A 17,541-nucleotide genomic window follows, 5' to 3' on the forward strand; every position below is an offset into this window, starting at 1 on the left:
GCTAACTGTTATACGAGGGCTGTTCTAATTGATGCGATAGCAATTAAGTTATACGCACAGTGGCACACAGTCCGAGAGACATGCTAAACATTTTTATTTAAAGGCTTGAGAATGAATCAATATTGAACCTGCTGTGAATTTATGATTGCTTTGAACAGATTAATATAAAAATTGACTCGCAATGACAGCTTTTCTACATGTATTACTTTTGATAGTCGGTATACTAAGTAGTAATGTGTGCCTACATGTTCTTAGTCAAGATCTTAAATGAGATGTATTTATGAAAATCTATGTGAGTGTTATACCATCTGTGTTTTTACTACCCATAATGTAATGCCTACAATATTGTGTATTTTTCTCAACTAAGGTACTTTTGCCTTAATAGCAATTACAGTAGGTCCACTGAAGAGACTCCTTAGCCCAGTCCAAAAGTGTTTCAGTTAATATTAACTCAAGGCCTGAACTCTTTTAATGTATGTATAACAATTATGAGCTCATAAACGACTTGCTCTACAATCAATCACTTTTTCACCCAACTCACGTTTTATTTATTTCAACTGACATCTTGAAAGGTCATTTCAGCGATAATACACAAGTGAACGCACCAGTGTGCGTTGCTTGCTTTTGTATATTGTAACATGATCTTGTTTGAACTTTTGACACACAAATTGTAGGGTAAAAAATTTGAAAAAATGGTAGCTGAACTTAATTGTTGTTTATTGATGTTAATTAAGCACAAAAAGTCTCAGATAACTATTTCAAGGTAATTAAGTGGACGGAACCCCGCAAAGAGAGTATGCACAGATTTTGAAAGGATGTTTTAGTTTTTACGCACCATAAGGCAAGAAGGGGACACATCCAGAAGGGAACGTAATCTGTCCAATGAATTCGCTTAAAAACTGTGGCATATAAATTTCCTTACGCTTTCTCCGTTGGTCGTGGTCGAAAAAGCATATTAAAAGTTGTTTGGAGGAACAAGTACATGAAAACACATTAAAGGCTTGCTGTGTCTAGGCTAAATAGGGTAGGAAATAATTCGGTTAGTACGGATAGATAGTCTGTTAGCGTATATATTATATTTACTAATACATACAGGGTATAAGAAGCTAGCAAAATGCATGATAAATATATTGAAAAATGTTTTAAGCAGCACTCGTTGAGGTTCGTAAAGATGTCAAGTGCTGTGCACTGCTTTCGAAACTGCTTGCTGCGCAGCCGAAACGAAAAGCAGGCACCCTCTCAAGCAGCGCATGTCATAAAGCAGTCGAAAGCAGTGCACGCCCACATAAATTGAATAAATGCATTGCATAAAAACTGCATAAAATTAATTAATTCAGAGTACTTAATTAACATAGTGAGTGGTACTAGGTACAAAGAACAAGGCGCTATCCAGAGCATATGCTAGGCTGCGTTCAATCAGCGGCGACGCTGGCGCCAACCTTTACAGCTCGAAGCGCAGGTCAGGCACGTAAGCGTCGAGATGATAAGACGCCGCTGTCGCTGCCGCCGTCTGCTGCGTCTGCTGCTGCAGCTGTAAGAGATTTGAGGCTGAGCAGCAGCAGTTGTGCGTCTCGCAGTTGGTAGGTATAAAAAAGCGAATGCAGGGCCAGTTAAGCATATCAGTGGCAACTACACCTTCGACATGTGGGCACAACTCAGTACAATTGCAATGACATTAGGCCTGCTCGGCCTAGTCGCGGCACAGCGCTACTTGGAGCAGTATCCAGAGCCGCAAGGACGTGGCAGAGTGGACCACACCGCCTGCGGTCGCCCAGTGTGCGCCACCAATGGCTATTGCTATCGCTCATTCCAGAACATTTGCTGCATGAACACCTTCAATTTGCAACTGCTCTTCGCTGGACAAAGGGGTAAGTAAGGGGTTATTCAACTAGCATGCTCTTCATCCTTGACCCTGCATCATTTCAGAATATGTGGAAGCTGACATGCAGCACTGTTTGCCAAAGCCAACTTGGTTCGACTACAACACACCCTACAGAGCTCGTCCGCTAGCCTCATCCTCCCTCTACGCCTATGCAGCCGCCTATGAGTCGCCCTCTTCATACGAGCTTGGTGCTGCACAGGCGACTGGCTCTCTGGCACCATACCGTTCAGAGCCATATAATCCCTATCGCTTCTACAAATCACAAGCACAGGACATCTATTCCCCGGCGAACGGGTATGGGGATAGAGCTGACTATGCTAGCACGTGGGATCGTTACAGTGGAATGCAGGAATACTTTACTCAGCAGCCTGCACCTACAACATTTACTACAACAGAGTCCACAACAATAGCACCCACATCCAGTTCAACAGCTGCAGTCACAGTAGAATCCACTACGCCAACGACAACAGTTGAAACAACAGCAACCACAGCAACCACAGCATTCTCTGCGGCAGTAAACACACAATCCCCAGTACCAACTACACCGACATTCACATTAGACTCAAACATGGCAGTTACAACAGAATCCACTTTACCATCCACAACGAATGCTATAGCAATTACGAGCACGACACCTTCAACGCAGTCCACACAGATCACAACTGAGAATTCGACAACAGTCTCAAGCACAACAGCAACCACACCATTTATTTCATCTTCAAGTTCAACAACTATAACACCATCCACACAAGAGCCTGCTTTAGTAGGGGTGTTGAGTACAGCAGTTAAGGAAGAATCAATACAACCATTGTCAACAAATTCCACTGGAGAGTTGAATTCTGCAGGTATAACACAGTCCACAACAAATCGTACCACAACAAATATACAATCTCCATCAAGAAACTTAATAGCACAGCCAAGCACAGATGCGCCTACAACACAATCCACACTACCATCCAGAACAGCACAAGAAACCACACGATCCACACAGCTGCCCACAACTGCCAACTCCACGACACAGCCCACCACTAAACCCACCACAATACTATCCACAATTTCATCTACTATAGCATCTAACACAACAACAGTATCAACAACACAAGCAATCATATCAACCGCAGCGAACTCTACATCCACAACAACGGAGTCCACTCCATCTGCAACAACGACTACCCCACCACAGCCAACTACGGCAGCATTTACAGCATCATCCACAACAGCATCAACAGCAGCTGCTGAAATAGAAGCAACACCTTTTACGACAGCCTCAACAATAAACTCTACAGCACAGTCGAGTGCTCCCATAGCCCCAATAGCAGCCGCAGCGTTGATAATAGGATCTACAATGGAATCCACCACAACATCTACAACGCAAGAGTCATCGTCTTTTTCAGCAACGAACTCCACTGCAGAGTCGAGCACGCCCACATCCACAGCAGCATCCACAACACCGTCCACAGCAGCATCCACAGCAGCATCCACAACAGCGTCCACAGCAGCATCCACAGCAGCATCCACAACAGCGTCCACAGCAGCATCCACAGCAGCATCCACACCAAATTTGACAACAGCATCACCATTAGCAATCACAACGGCACCCACATTAAATGCTTCTATTGTAACACCTCAATCCAGGCTTGCCTTTAGAGATAACTCAGGACAGTTGAGTACAGCAGCATCCACAACAGCATCCACAATAGCACCCACGACAGCATCCACAACAGCATCCACTCCAGCGTCTACAGTAGCAACAACACAATTGGCAGCAAACTCCACAGCAGAGCCGAGCAGAGCAAAAGCTCCCACAACAGAATCCACAACAGAATCCACAACAGCATCCACAGACGCCAGCAACGACATGAATGCCGTGAGTATTCTGAGAGTGTAATATTACAACAATTTGCACGCGTAATATAACCTTTAGCATTCTACACTCGACTATCTATTTTCAATTTTTTTCCCCCGAACAGAACACTCTGGTCTCTCTGGTCTTTAGAGTGCCCGACAGCAGAGTCTTCAGACTGGCACTGGCCTCGCAGATAACCCATCCAATAACTGGGCGTAAGACATGCGCCGATGCGACCAATTTGGAGCTGAAAGTTAAGGGCATATCGGAAACGCTCAAGTTTACTGGATGCCTCTTCAATAACTCAGCCCGCTCTGAATCGAATGACGGCACCACGACAAGCCCAACGCCAAATAGCAGCACACATAAATCGGTTAACTATAAGCCTTATGGTTACCTATATGGCTTTGCCTATGGCCACGGTTATGGATCCGCTTATGGACCCGGCCACGGATCCGGTTATGGACCCGGCTACGGATCCGGTTATGGACCCGGCTATGCCAGCGGCTCCGCTTCGGCGCCTAAGCCCCACAGCTGGACTCAATATTATCATCGGCCCTAATTTTACTGTACGACCTACCTCAATAGTTCTCTACTACTTATATTGTAAAATAATCAATAAGACTTTTTTTATTCGTATTCGTATACCTTGCATATCTATAGAGCTATTCGCCATAAAGGTAAATAAATTTTGATACCCAAGCGATTGCTGTGCGGCAACGTGACATTTAATACCAAAAGTATTCCAAAATGTTTAGCTTTCAGCTTTAGTAATACTCGTAGTATTTCAATAATTGATGACTCGCCCGCTTATTGCGTAGTTTCGTGGCTGAGGTGGGTCTTAAACGATTTGCCTTGCTCATCATAAAATCATTTTCCTATACATTGAGTAATACGCCAACGAAATGCTATTGTATACCTTCATATATATATATATTTTTTGCAAATTATTTCAAGCTTACTGGTGACCTTGACAATTGTCTATAATATCGTTATACGCTGCGTGCTAGTCCGATTAATCACTAACATTGCCATATTTTCATAGCTCGTAACGTTTTGAAAACAAGAATTTTAATTCACAAAATTTCCCATGGCGCAAAGTTTACGTATAACACGAATAACACAGATATGAGTGTAGCTCAAAAACTTTCATAAGCTGAAAAGAAAAATACTAAAAAACACAAAAAACTTAGTGCTAACCGTCTAGCTTTAACCTAGAAGCGTTGATATAATTAATTACCGAAATGGAGCTCTGGACACGTAGACATTGCAATGATATGAGGGCATATGCCACAAGCCCATTGGAGGTCGTCGTATAAAAAGCGCAGCCTGTGCGAGGTTAGACCATAGTCGAGCTTAGGATTCTACACAAAATGCTCGCGTTCCATTTGTTCCTCTTCAGTTTGTTTACGGTCGCCTGGACCTGGGGCTATGGCGAACCCAAATATTATGCCTCGACGTGCGACTATATCAATTGTCCGGCCGCCAAAGACGAAGTCTGTGCCAAGACCCAGGGCTCACACCAGCCTGCGACCTTTGATAACGCCTGCGAGGTTCAGCGCTATAGCTGCCTGACGGGTCAATGTATGTGAATGATCCCGGATCCGAGATCCGAGTAAACGGTTTCTATAATACTTAAAACTCCTCATTGACAGATTGGCACATACTCTACGAGGGACCTTGCGAGTGCCCAGTCAAATGCCCACTCACGTGTAATCCCATCTGTGCCGCGCTGGGGAGTACGCAGAAAACCTTCCAAAATTACTGTGAAATGTTGCAGTTCATTTGCCATACAGGAGAACGTAAGTACTGCATATAACTCTTTCCATATTTTTCTCTTTATCACTGACTTTCTTTACCTCATACTTTCTACCCTTTTATCGATTCTTTTAGCCTGGAAATACCTGCGCAATGGAGAGTGCCTAGAGGTAGAATCCCAATACTCGGCGTATTCAGGACCATTCATTTCTCGTGAATCGTATCCTGCGTATGGGCCCCATCTTTATGGACAACATGCGTATAGGCCACCCGCGTATGGACCTCAGGTTTATGGACCTGCTGCCTATCAAGCCCCAGCCTATGGTCCCCCAATGGCATATCCCAGACCCTACCAATCCCCACCACATCCGTATGCGGCATCGCAGCTGCAGCCATATCATCTATCAATCTCAAGGGACGCTTTGCCCACTGAGTCAACGGATGCATTTGGCACAATAACCAACACAGTTCCTAAAAGATCTACAAGTTCTCCTTATACTGAAGCACCCACGTCGACTGAATCATCGACAGCAGCTCCAACCGATTCAACAGTAGCGGCTAATGCGCCACAATTGGTTGCACAAAGCTTAATCAAAGATACAAAATCTGAATCAGATTCTCTTCCACAAGATCCATTGGCTACCGCTGAGAACACAACTGCTGTACCTTCAAAGTCCGTTTACGTAACAGAAGCTACCGTCAGTTCTACTTCGTATTCCAGTTCTGATTCGTACTCGGATTCGACTTCAGAATCTACTTCGGAAACGACAACTGTTTCAAATGATTCAAGAAGGGTTCAAAGTAAGGCGGTAGCAGCAAATCGGATACAAAACACTGCGGAAAACAACACAACTTCTGCGGAAATCTCTTCAAATGCTACATCGGCGACGACACCTGTAGCAGATAATCTAACATCTTCCTCGAGTGCCCCACCAAAAGATATATACAGCTCTTATACTACAACAGCCTCGTACTCAAGCCCTGTTATATCTGATACAGCATCAGCTAGGAAGGCTGTGGAGCTCAAAGTAGATAGTTATACGCCTACTGCGGCTGCTTCCTCATATACCACTCCAAATAATACAACTCAACTGCCATTGGAAACTACAATAGTTTCTGATTCCACAACAGAAGTTTCCGTCGGTTCGACCCCGGACTCGACCTCAACTGAAGCATCAACATTGAGCAATGCACCACAATTTAGAGCTCAAAGCTTAAGCAAAGCTGCAGCTGTAAATCAAACACAAACTACTCTAGTTGATAATACAACTACGACGGAAAGCCTATTAAACGATACATCAGAGACTACAGCCATAAGTCCTAATTCCACAACGGAAGCTCCTGTGAGTTCTGCCAGTGATTCCACTGCGGTTGAGTCATCGTACCCAAAAACAGTTCCATCATATGGAACAACTAAACAGTCCCAAGTTGAAAACTTGTACTTATCTACTTCAAATACTTTACCGAAATACGCATCGGAATCGACAGGCTATCCTCAGGAAACTTCCTCTGAACCTCCTGTGAGTTCGACCTCCGCCTCGACACCAGCTTCGACATCGCCAAGCAATCAGCCACAAGTGAGAGTTCAAAGCTTAAGTAGAGCTGCAGCTGTTAATCAGACTCAAACTACTCTAGTTAATAATACAACTACGCCGGCAAGCCTATTAAACGATACATCAGAGACTACAGCCAGTTCTGCCAGTGATTCCACTGCGGTTGAGTCATCGTACCCAACAACAGTTCCATTATATGGAACGAGTTCACAGGCCCAAGTTAAAAGCTTGTACAAGACTACCGTAAATCAGACTCGAGATGCCCCAGTTGATAATACATATTCTTCGGATACATATCCAAAAGAGACAACAGAAGTAACACCTAAGACTTATGGTTATGATTCCACAACAGAAGCTGCTTTGCTGTCGACTTCAAGTTCTTCTGCTGCGACAACTGATCCACCTAGTTTAACATTATCTAGAAAACTTGCAGCTAGAACCCAGACTCAAGATGCCACACTTAATAATGCAACGGAAATAACACCTTTGAATTCGAATGCCACAGCAGAAGCTTCCGTAAGTTCGACCTCTGCTTCCAATTTGTATCCGTTATCGTACTCCAGCTCGGAGTCGACGACAGTTTCATCCGATCCAACAACTGAAAGCACTGCTCCACTTCCACAATCACGAAGTCTGCAAAGAGCTGCAGCGGTTGATCAGTCTCAAGGGCCACCAGATAATTATACATCTTCCTCAAATACTTTACCGAAATATGCAGCGGAATCGACAGGCTATCCTCAGGAAACATCCTCTGAACCTCCTGTGAGTTCGACCTCCGCCTCGACACCAGCTTCGACATCGCCAAGCAATCAGCCACAAGTGAGAGTTCAAAGCTTAAGTAGAGCTGCAGCAGTAAATCAAACACAAACTACTCTAGTTAATAATACGACTACGACGGAAAGCCTATTAAACGATACATCAGAGACTACAGCCATAAGTCCTAATTCCACAACGGAAGCTCCTGTGAGTTCTGCCAGTGATTCCACTGCGGTTGAGTCATCGTACCCAAAAACAGTTCCATCATATGGAACAACTAAACAGTCCCAAGTTGAAAACTTGTACTTATCTACCTCTAATACTTTACCGAAATACGCATCGGAATCGACAGGCTATCCTCAGGAAACTTCCTCTGAACCTCCCGTGAGTTCGACCTCCGCCTCGACACCTGCTTCGACATCGCCAAGCAATCAGCCACAAGTGAGAGTTCAAAGCTTAAGTAGAGCTGCAGCTGTTAATCAGACTCAAACTACTCTAGTTAATAATACGACTACGACGGAAAGCCTATTAAACGATACATCAGAGACTACAGCCATAAGTCCTAATTCCACAACGGAAGCTCCTGTGAGTTCTGCCAGTGATTCCACTGCGGTTGAGTCATCGTACCCAAAAACAGTTCCATCATATGGAACAACTAAACAGTCCCAAGTTGAAAACTTGTACTTATCTACCTCAAATACTTTACCGAAATACGCATCGGAATCGACAGGCTATCCTCAGGAAACTTCCTCTGAACCTCCTGTGAGTTCGACCTCCGCCTCGACACCAGCTTCGACATCGCCAAGCAATCAGCCACAAGTGAGAGTTCAAAGCTTAAGTAGAGCTGCAGCTGTTAATCAGACTCAAATTGCTCCTGTTAACAATACGACTCTTTCGAATACCACACCTAAAGAGACAACGAAAGCAATTGAATCCACAACTGAAGCTCTTGTCAGTTCGAGCTCGGATTCCACAACGGAATCGAGCTCAGATTTAACTACAGTTCCAACATATTCATCATCAACAAGTGATGCGCCAGCCATAGATAATACTCAAGGTGCTTCAGATAAAAATACAACCTTAGTGGAGTTACCTAACAGAGAGAGTACGAATGGAACCCAGTTGATTGTGCAAGTGTCTGAAAAGGATGACGTTCAGACCGTTAAGATCAATAATCAAAATACCAATCCAAGTCCGACATACGTGTTCATATTCCTGTCCAAGTCCTCGGCACAAAAAGTGGATGTATTAAAGAACTGAAAATTATAAATAAGTATGCAAAACAATGCCAGACAAAAATAACTAATCCCAATTCCATTATAAGACTTAAACTGTTGCCAATTTAAAATTTTAATAAATATATATATATATGATTAAGTTAATTGTTTTCTATATGCACATAAAATGCTGTTTCAGCTTTTCTAGCTATAATTCGAATCCATTTATAACTTATGGCTGATGTTAAATTGGCTTGCAGCCACAAAAAAAAAACAGTGGATAGAACCAGCGCCCTGCATTAATGTTGTGCTTTGCTGAAAATATGGTTGGGTTTTACTGTGTTTTGCCAACTTCCTTGGCTTAAAGCTTGGTATATTGGAATTCAGAGTTTCTTCCTGGATTCCTTTCTTAACTAATCTTTAGATATTACCTAAACTGACATTTGTAGCGCCTTAATAGGATACAAATCCATACAACATCAAACCCAAAAATGTTTTCTTGCTCTTTTTATCATATCGAAGTCAGAATTGTCCGAGGAAGATTTATTTGTAAGCTGGCTTCAGGCATCGTTGTTAGTACGGATTTGTCTTGATATGCCTAATCTCTTTTTCTTTTGCACATGATATGATTTTTCGCTGAATTCCCATAATATATTCGTTAATAAGTGAACTTTGGATTGGTGTCAAAGCGAATTTTATTTAATTTTTAAGTACATTTGGTTTTGGATGCGGTTTCGGTATTTCAGGTTTTGGGCTGGTCGCAGCCTTCGCTTTGAAGCCCGTCGCATTGCGAGCCACATCGGGTATGCCCAATTTGAGCCCCTTAGTGGTGCTGGCGGTGCTGGCGGTGCGGCCAACGGGCCACCGGGCAGCGATGGAATCCGCGATGGTGGCCGTGGTGCTGGCGACCTCTGGAGCCTCGCTGATGCTGCCTGAACTAACTGTGGTTGTGGAGGTGGTGCCGTAGGGCACATAAAAGAATTTAAATTCTTCTCTAGGTGCGGTGCGCGTTTTGGCCGTCTCTGTAGTGCTCGGTCTGGCTGTGGTGCTCGTTGTGCTTTGTGGCTCAGGTGTGATTGTAGTGGTTCTTGTGCTGGTGGTGCTGGGCGGGGTATCGGTAATGGTGCCCACACCCGGCACATACAGCGACAGACTAGAGTCCCTGATGGCGTCATAGTTGAGGCCCACATCGGGTATATTGTAGACGCTATAAGCATGGACGGCACGCGAGACGGAAACGTGGGGATTGCCGAGGTTCATGTATCGATGGAACTGCATGGGCGCCGGCGTTGTGGTTGAGGTGGTGCTCTTAGTGGTTGTGCTGGTGGTTCTGCTACGCTTATTGGCCAGCCTCACGTAGATGTGCCTCCTGTTGGAGGGCGTGGCTGCTGTTGTTGCTGTTGTTGCTGTTGCTGCTGCTGTTGTGGTTGTTGTTGTGGTGCGTCGCCTGCCATGCTTGCGCTTGCCTTTGCCCTTGCTGGCTGGCCTGGACTTGAGCCTGGCATCTCGACAGGGTCCTTTCCTCAGGATGCGCATGGCTGGAATTGTGTTTAAATAAAATTAGCGGGCGTCATAATATTACTACAACAATTCGAGTGTACATACTTTGCTTGGTGAGGCAACCGCGTCGATGCGCCTCACACTCGTTGGCAAAGGTCACGCCCCGATCCTGCTTGGCTCCTGGCTCACCCACCGCACAGACGGGCGCGTATGTCTTATTGCAGATTATGTTGTCGCATTGGGGCAGACAGCGCTCCAGCTCGGTGGGCTCCAGCTCTGATTGAGGCATAGACTCTCATTAGCAGTGGCTCGCATGGAAGCGTGCTGCCAACTTACCCGTGCTGTATTGGAAGAGCAGCTTCATGTTGGCCGCCTCCAGCTTGCAGTTGTTCTCAAAGTAAAAGTAGCTGGTGCCATTTGTGGCACACACTGGCGGCCCGCCCGTTCCGCACTTTGGCTGATAGTCCACATACTGATACTGAAAGGGTTCCAGCTGATCGTGGCCCCGACTCTGCCCATGGGCATGCCTAAAGAACTTGTCATACTGCGCCTTCGCATATTGCTCATCGTTGTACTGCCAGGCGGCGTTGGCTGATCCCACAACTGCCAGGCTTATCAGCTGACTCCAGATCAGAAGCTGGTCCATCCTCACCGTCCATTTGAGATCTAGCCGTTGCATCGTCTCCAATTCTTAGCTGGTCACTGATCTCTGCCGCAGCCTCGGTGCGCTTTATACCGGCCCACTGGGCAAGCATCTGGACTTATCGCCGATTTGCGCACCCCCACGACGTGTCGATATGCGGTGTTCGCATCGATGCAATCGGTCGCTGGGCAAAAGCATTTTTGCCAAGATTGCCGGTGAGCGGGTTAACGAACGCAACACTTGGCCAAGATAATGCCGGCTCGTATCTACATTCATAGGACGGACAGACAGTCAACTGTGACAATATGTACTAAGTCCAAGCTACATTAAGCCTGAAAGGCGTATGAGAGCGAGCCAACAGCTGGCTGTGAGCATGCTGAAGATCGAAGTATATATAAGTATTGGCAGGTCTATTAATTCCTTGTACAAGCTACGTAACTCTTTACTTAAAAATTTCAATAAATTTATTTGGATGCACTTCCTGTTCGCACGATAAATCCATAGGAATGTATGTTCTTTATCTAGTTTGGTACATTTTGTGATAGACCTTGGTACAAAACCATTTAAAGCTTTTCTGATTGAAAGCTTAGCTTTTTAAAGTTTGCAAGTTTGGTGGCCATGCTAAGTGGGCTTTTTGGTAAGCTCGTCGAGCTTTTTAGTGGTGAAAAGCTTTCATCTTGTGCCATAAATTTATTTAAGAATGCCATAAATTTTCAAATTATAGAAAATATTATATAATTCATGCTAAATTTAGTTTAAATTTAAGAAGTTTTATTCGCTGCGAAGTTTAAGGTTCTTAATCCCTTCAGCAAAGTGTGGATGCAGTTCCTCGGGATTGGCTAAGAAATGCGAAATGTAGCACAAATTGTATGCTAATATAATAAAACAATGTCAGTTCATTTTCAATCGGCATTTATTTTTGTAGCACTTAGTTATGTCAATGTTTTCAATTCCGTTCGAGCGCAAACTGCGCGAATTTTCAGTACAGGGGAGGGGTGAGGGGGCGGGATTGGGGGTCACGCTAGCTGCGGCCCCTAGCAAAGGTGGATTTTGATTGTGGGGGAGGGGGGTTATAGGTTAGAGGGTTTCGTGGTACCGCTCGGAACTGTGGGTGAAAAAAAATGTATGCATGAATTGTGGGAAAATGTGATCTCTAATTACAATCAAAACTTACCGGAATTCCATATAAGCTTACATAATGAACTGTCGTGAAAAGTTCATCGATATGGCAATGTTGCTTCCTTCTTATAGTTTCATTATCAAACAGATCCACTCGATATTTCATATACGCATATACATGCAAATCACGTATATATATATAATGTCGTTCCTTAAATATAGTGTATAATTATATTCATATTTATTGCAGAATATCTACATATACAGCACGGTCATGTTCGACGCAAACTGCGCGCCCCCAAAGCGGCCTCAAGCTGGGGGCGTGGTACCGTCGTGCTAGATACAATATATATATAAGTATAATTATTAATCGGGCGATATTATGTACATTGGCAGAGGGGAAACTTACTACTACTCTTATCTGTGAGAGATAAGAAATGTATGGTAAAATGTAAATTTCCATTAGCATACAGAAACTATAAGTAAATCCATTCAATAAATCAGATTAGTTTTAATTGAGAGAGAGCCGTCAGTCGGCTACTCACAAATTATTTTTGTTATCTGCGGCAACTGTCTCCGCATACATCCTTACATCTAGTAACTCATCGATAATAAGCATCAGTATTAGTTGGTGGATCTGTTTTGATAAGATTCAAACAGGCAACCAGAACACGGCCAGCAATCAGTTGATCTATTTATTAGCAATAGGTGTGTGAAATAATTATTTTGTATATATTCATTTATCTTTATCGGTTCCAATTTCACACATAAAACTCATTATATTTGATTCCTATTTGAATGTGCTTCTTTTACTCCCATTTTTGTACGTATTTATTGTGTGTGTACTGAGTACTGTTCCTATTTCTATCGTTTTCATATTTATCTGCTTCGATATTTATATCGATTATTGTTCCTTATTTTTTATAGGTTTTCAAAACTCTCCTCTTCCCGTTTTCACACGTTTCGATTTTCCCTTTATGCCTTCTCGCTTATGTTCAAATTTTTCTAAGTTCATATGTCTAGTTGTAGCTACTTCCATGCATATTCCTAAACTCTGTTCTTTTATTTTATGCCCCCTATTTTTTCCATTCTATCGACCCATTTAGCTCAAGATGGTGTTTGGACTTACCTGGCGTGTTCCATCATTATAGTCAGTGAAGTATTGGATTATTGGTAAGTCTTGGTTGTTCCATTGTTGAGGCTAAGTCGTTCAATGGGATACGCTCCGCACAGCTTGAGGTATGTTGTTTTTATCGTGTGTGTGTGTTTTTTTTTAATCTACATCTAGGTGCAGATAAACACTTGCAGAACTTTTGTACGTCCAGTTTTAAAATTTTTCGTCCCTTTATGCACAATTAAACACAAATATCAATCAAGCAAACTCAATTTCTTTGAGTTACAATTTACAACATATTTCACGCTTTTCAATTTCGCTATTTGCCAAAAAAAACACAAATTTTGAAAACCTGAAAGGATTGCGAAAATAATATTATGTTAATTTTTACACTTTTCAATTTTTAGCCGAAAAAAGAGTTGTTTTCCAGATGAGCTCTGGGAGTAAACTGAAATATTTTCATAAGAGCGCCGGCTCCCTGGGGTAGAAAGTCGAAGGCAACGCCTACTAGATCTAACAAGAAAAGCAACCGAGTATAATGGATGTGAAATTTGAAGCAACGCACCTCTGATTATCTATACTCGCAATATCTAGTAAGATTTTGGACTTGATAAGAATAAGGCGTGAATAAGCCGCAAAGAACTGGAACTAAACTAATTTCCATAGCTAATTGCTCTTTGGGAAACTGAAATGTTTTCCCCTATATCGCGCAAGAACTTTTGGTCATACTCCGACGACAGTCGATTATCTCATGGCCAGCTAATAATTGAGTTCTAATCGCTCTCCGTAGAGCCGAGCCAAATTCGTCTGGCAATCCGCCCGAATATTGTCCTTCACTTGCCGCACATCGTAATCTCATGTGTGCCCGATGCAGAAAACTCCCCCAAGAAGTAAGAAATTGTGTTGGCGGCATCTCATCAGCTCATCAAGATGTTAACAACCCGCCCAAAAGAAAATAAATAAAAAAAAACCCATCGATCATCATTGCCAACCAACTCCCACCCCCCGCAAGCCCCCTGCCTAACCGCTCGTTTGCGCCCATATATTGTATGAATTATTTAAATATTGATTTATTAGTTGAAATTTTTCATCTAATTTAATAGGGTGAACGGCTCAGTGGCTGTGCTGAAGGAAAGCAAAGAGCATGGGGAGGGGGTGGGGGGGGGGGGATGCACGGGGCATGGTAAGGTAGATGCTTCAGTTTGCAATAAATTTATGAGGGTAGGGTAGGGGGAGAGCGGTGTGGGCAGTTGGCATATGCTGCCATATTCGACGTGTGTGGAAAGGCATAAATGGAAAATTGAAAATTAAATGTGGGCAAAGCTGCTGAGATGCCTTTGACAAGAGGCTGAAACATGGCCGCAGATTGTTGTAAGCTGTTGTTGCAAGTTTTGTTTCTGTTGTCTCTGGTATCGTTGTTGTTGTTGTTGTTGTTGTTGTTATTGTTGTTATAGTTTCTGTTCTTGTCTGGCTAAATGAAAACTCGTTTATTAATCTGCTAGTGCGTGTGTCGGTGTGTGTGCGTGTGTGTGCGTATGTGTGTGTGTGTGTGTGTGTGTGTGTGTGTGTGTGTGTGTGTGTGTGTGTGTGTGTGTCGATGTGTGTTATACTCTAGCAAAGCACAGCCGCCTTTTAGCACCAGCCAACGCACGCTTCAAACGCGCACCGCACACACACACACACACACACACACACACACACACACACACACACACACACACACTCACACACATATATACACACATAGACATGTGTGCGTATGCAAAGTTTATCCAGCGTCCGCCTCTGCACATTAATTTACTGACCTTTTTGTGCCTTTCGCATAGTTTTCCAACTGCGTCCCAAACACACGACCACCTAGATACACACACACACACACACGCCTGGACACACTCCAGCACACCGATTTACCACCGGCTACCTAGTGGACACTGCCAACAGACTTCACCACATGACCGCCACAGACTTGGGCAACGCACAGCTCGGCCGTGTCCGAGACCGTGTCCGTGTCCGTTTCTCCAGTTTGGGCTTAACAAAATGCGGTTAACAGTGGGCGGAAGCGAGAGCGACAACGTGAAGGGTATGAAATACTTGCCCAAGGCAGGCGTGAGTGCGCAGTGGACAGTAGGCAGTTGGCTGGGGGCAGGGGGCGTGTTTGGGTTGGGCCGGCAGCTTAGGGGTTGGGGTCTGTTATTGTCCATCGCAACACATTAAAACGTATGATGAATGTGTGACACTTTTGCATTTTGTTTGTTTATTTATTTTTTGTGCTTTCTATTTTAACTTTGCTGTCGTCCTGCATCATCAAACACACACACGCAAGGAGACAGACACAGCTACCCAATAAAGCAATAAAATCCCACTAAAAAAAAGCTCCATACATACTGATGCTCTTACATATACTCTTTAGCCAAAGCACATCGATCTCTTAACATATCTATATATATATATATATATATATATATATATGCATTATCTTCAAATTGAAACCAAACTTTGTCCCTGTCTTAAAGAACAAAGTATATAAAGCTAAAGAAAACTCCAGCTATTGATGACCATTCGGTGGGAAAACTTTTCCAATCTCAACTGAATTTAATTAATTGATTGTAATGAAAAACTCTTTGACTAGTGAGTAAATTGTTATTATTTTCAGCTGAACTATTCTGAAATAATGTTATTATTGGATTTCTTTTTTCTGCACTCAACATCCAATTGGACCTAAGTAGGGCTTGTAGGGCATAATGCAGTTTGTGTTTAATAAGCAATCGGTTTTAAATATCTATATATGTATATATATATATATATATATGTGCAGTTACTGAGAAAGAGCAATGTCACAACCATTTCCGTGGAAACGAATTAAACTACAACATTTCCATTGAAACCCATTTCAATTGCTGCTAACGAAGAGCAAACAAATTGCTGTGATTTTAAGCTGTCGCAAAGTTTTTGTTTAGTTTATAATTTGGCATTCTGGGAAGTGAACAAGAGAGACATTTTAAATAGAATGCACTTGCCGCTTTAATATAAAATGTACTACCCAAACAAGCAATACGTATTTTATAAAGGTGCATAATCTGTGCGCGTTTTTGCATAATATTATGGCAGACAAAACAATAACCGGCGTGAAAATGTGGCTGCCAGACAAAATGGGCACAAGTTCAATTTCGTAGCCGATGGCCAAGCTCTTCACAGAGTAGGAAACTTAAAAACTACAAAAACTCGAGCATAGGGATGACAAAAAAATTAAAATAATAGTAATAGTAATCTTAACAATAATATTTATAAGAAGAATAATGATATAAATAATATTAATAATAATAAAAATAACAAAAGTAATAATAATAATAATAATAATATTAATAATAATAATAATAATAATAATAATAATAATAATAATAATAATAATAATAATAATAATAATAATAATAATAATAATAATAATAATAATAATAATAATAATAATAATAATAATAATAATAATAATAATAATAATAATAATAATAATAATAATAATAATAATAATAATAATAATAATAATAATAATAATAATAATAATAATAATAATAATAATAATAATAATAATAATAATAATAATAATAATAATAATAATAATAATAGTAATATTAATATAATAATAATTATAATAATAATAATATAATTCTAATAATATTAATAAGATTCATAATATTAATAAAAATGTTAATAATCACTTTTGTATATTATAAAAATATTTAATATTAATATTAATTAATATATAGTATATAGTATATATAGTATAATTAATTACAATATTCTTATAGTTTAAATTAATATTTATTTTCTATTTTGAATAGGTTGCAAAAACAAGAAATAAAGCTCACTGCGCATCTTGGTCTATTACAATTCAAAATAAATTGTGCAACGATAAACAAATGGTTTATCGTAATGCTCTCTATAATACCGTTTATTCTACGCTATTCAAATAAACTTGTTTAATCTGTGGTTTATCTGCAACGAGTCTTAGGCACAATAAAATGTTACTTTTGATAGACGTTCTGTGCCATAAGAAATTTGAAGTGCATACACCTTATTCAGTATATATTACACACTAATTCATTTTTCCCAAATGAAATATTAACTGTAGTTTATTTTTAATTAGAAATCTCCTGCG

General features: G+C 41.7%; 3 protein-coding genes across 4 annotated transcripts; 2 read left to right on the plus strand and 1 right to left on the minus strand.

Moving 5' to 3' along the window:
• Positions 1-1,632: 1,632 nt before the first annotated feature.
• On the plus strand, positions 1,633-4,448 carry Mur11Da (Mucin related 11Da). Of its 2 annotated transcripts, XM_064699361.1 has the most exons (4): positions 1,633-1,868; positions 1,927-2,727; positions 2,953-3,749; positions 3,853-4,448. In XM_064699361.1, the coding sequence occupies exons 1-4, from the start codon at positions 1,643-1,645 to the stop codon at positions 4,288-4,290; spliced, it is 2,262 nt and encodes a 753-aa protein (XP_064555431.1). In that variant the 5' UTR covers positions 1,633-1,642; the 3' UTR covers positions 4,291-4,448. The 2 variants fall into 2 exon arrangements, with proteins under 2 accessions (XP_064555431.1, XP_064555430.1); XM_064699360.1 differs by having other exon boundaries at positions 1,927-3,749.
• Positions 4,449-5,082: 634 nt separating this feature from the next.
• LOC135440291 (mucin-2) lies at positions 5,083-9,164 on the plus strand. The gene is made up of 3 exons (XM_064699379.1): positions 5,083-5,312; positions 5,384-5,530; positions 5,622-9,164. The coding sequence occupies exons 1-3, from the start codon at positions 5,102-5,104 to the stop codon at positions 9,053-9,055; spliced, it is 3,792 nt and encodes a 1,263-aa protein (XP_064555449.1). The 5' UTR covers positions 5,083-5,101; the 3' UTR covers positions 9,056-9,164.
• Positions 9,165-9,689: 525 nt separating this feature from the next.
• LOC135440288 (mucin-5AC) lies at positions 9,690-13,839 on the minus strand. The gene is made up of 7 exons (XM_064699374.1): positions 13,404-13,839; positions 12,820-12,965; positions 12,684-12,750; positions 12,330-12,610; positions 10,849-12,260; positions 10,618-10,788; positions 9,690-10,550 (listed from the first exon to the last, which is right to left on the minus strand). Exons 5-7 carry the CDS (start codon positions 11,189-11,191, stop codon positions 9,712-9,714), a joined length of 1,353 nt encoding a protein of 450 aa, XP_064555444.1. The 5' UTR covers positions 11,192-12,260; positions 12,330-12,610; positions 12,684-12,750; positions 12,820-12,965; positions 13,404-13,839; the 3' UTR covers positions 9,690-9,711.
• Between the last annotated feature and the right edge of the window lie 3,702 nt (positions 13,840-17,541).

Source organism: Drosophila montana, unplaced genomic scaffold (genome assembly GCF_035044405.1).
Source record: "Drosophila montana isolate Dmon_TW-CO22-7 unplaced genomic scaffold, ASM3504440v1 contig_920_1, whole genome shotgun sequence".
In the NCBI taxonomy this organism is placed as follows: domain Eukaryota; kingdom Metazoa; phylum Arthropoda; class Insecta; order Diptera; family Drosophilidae; genus Drosophila; species Drosophila montana.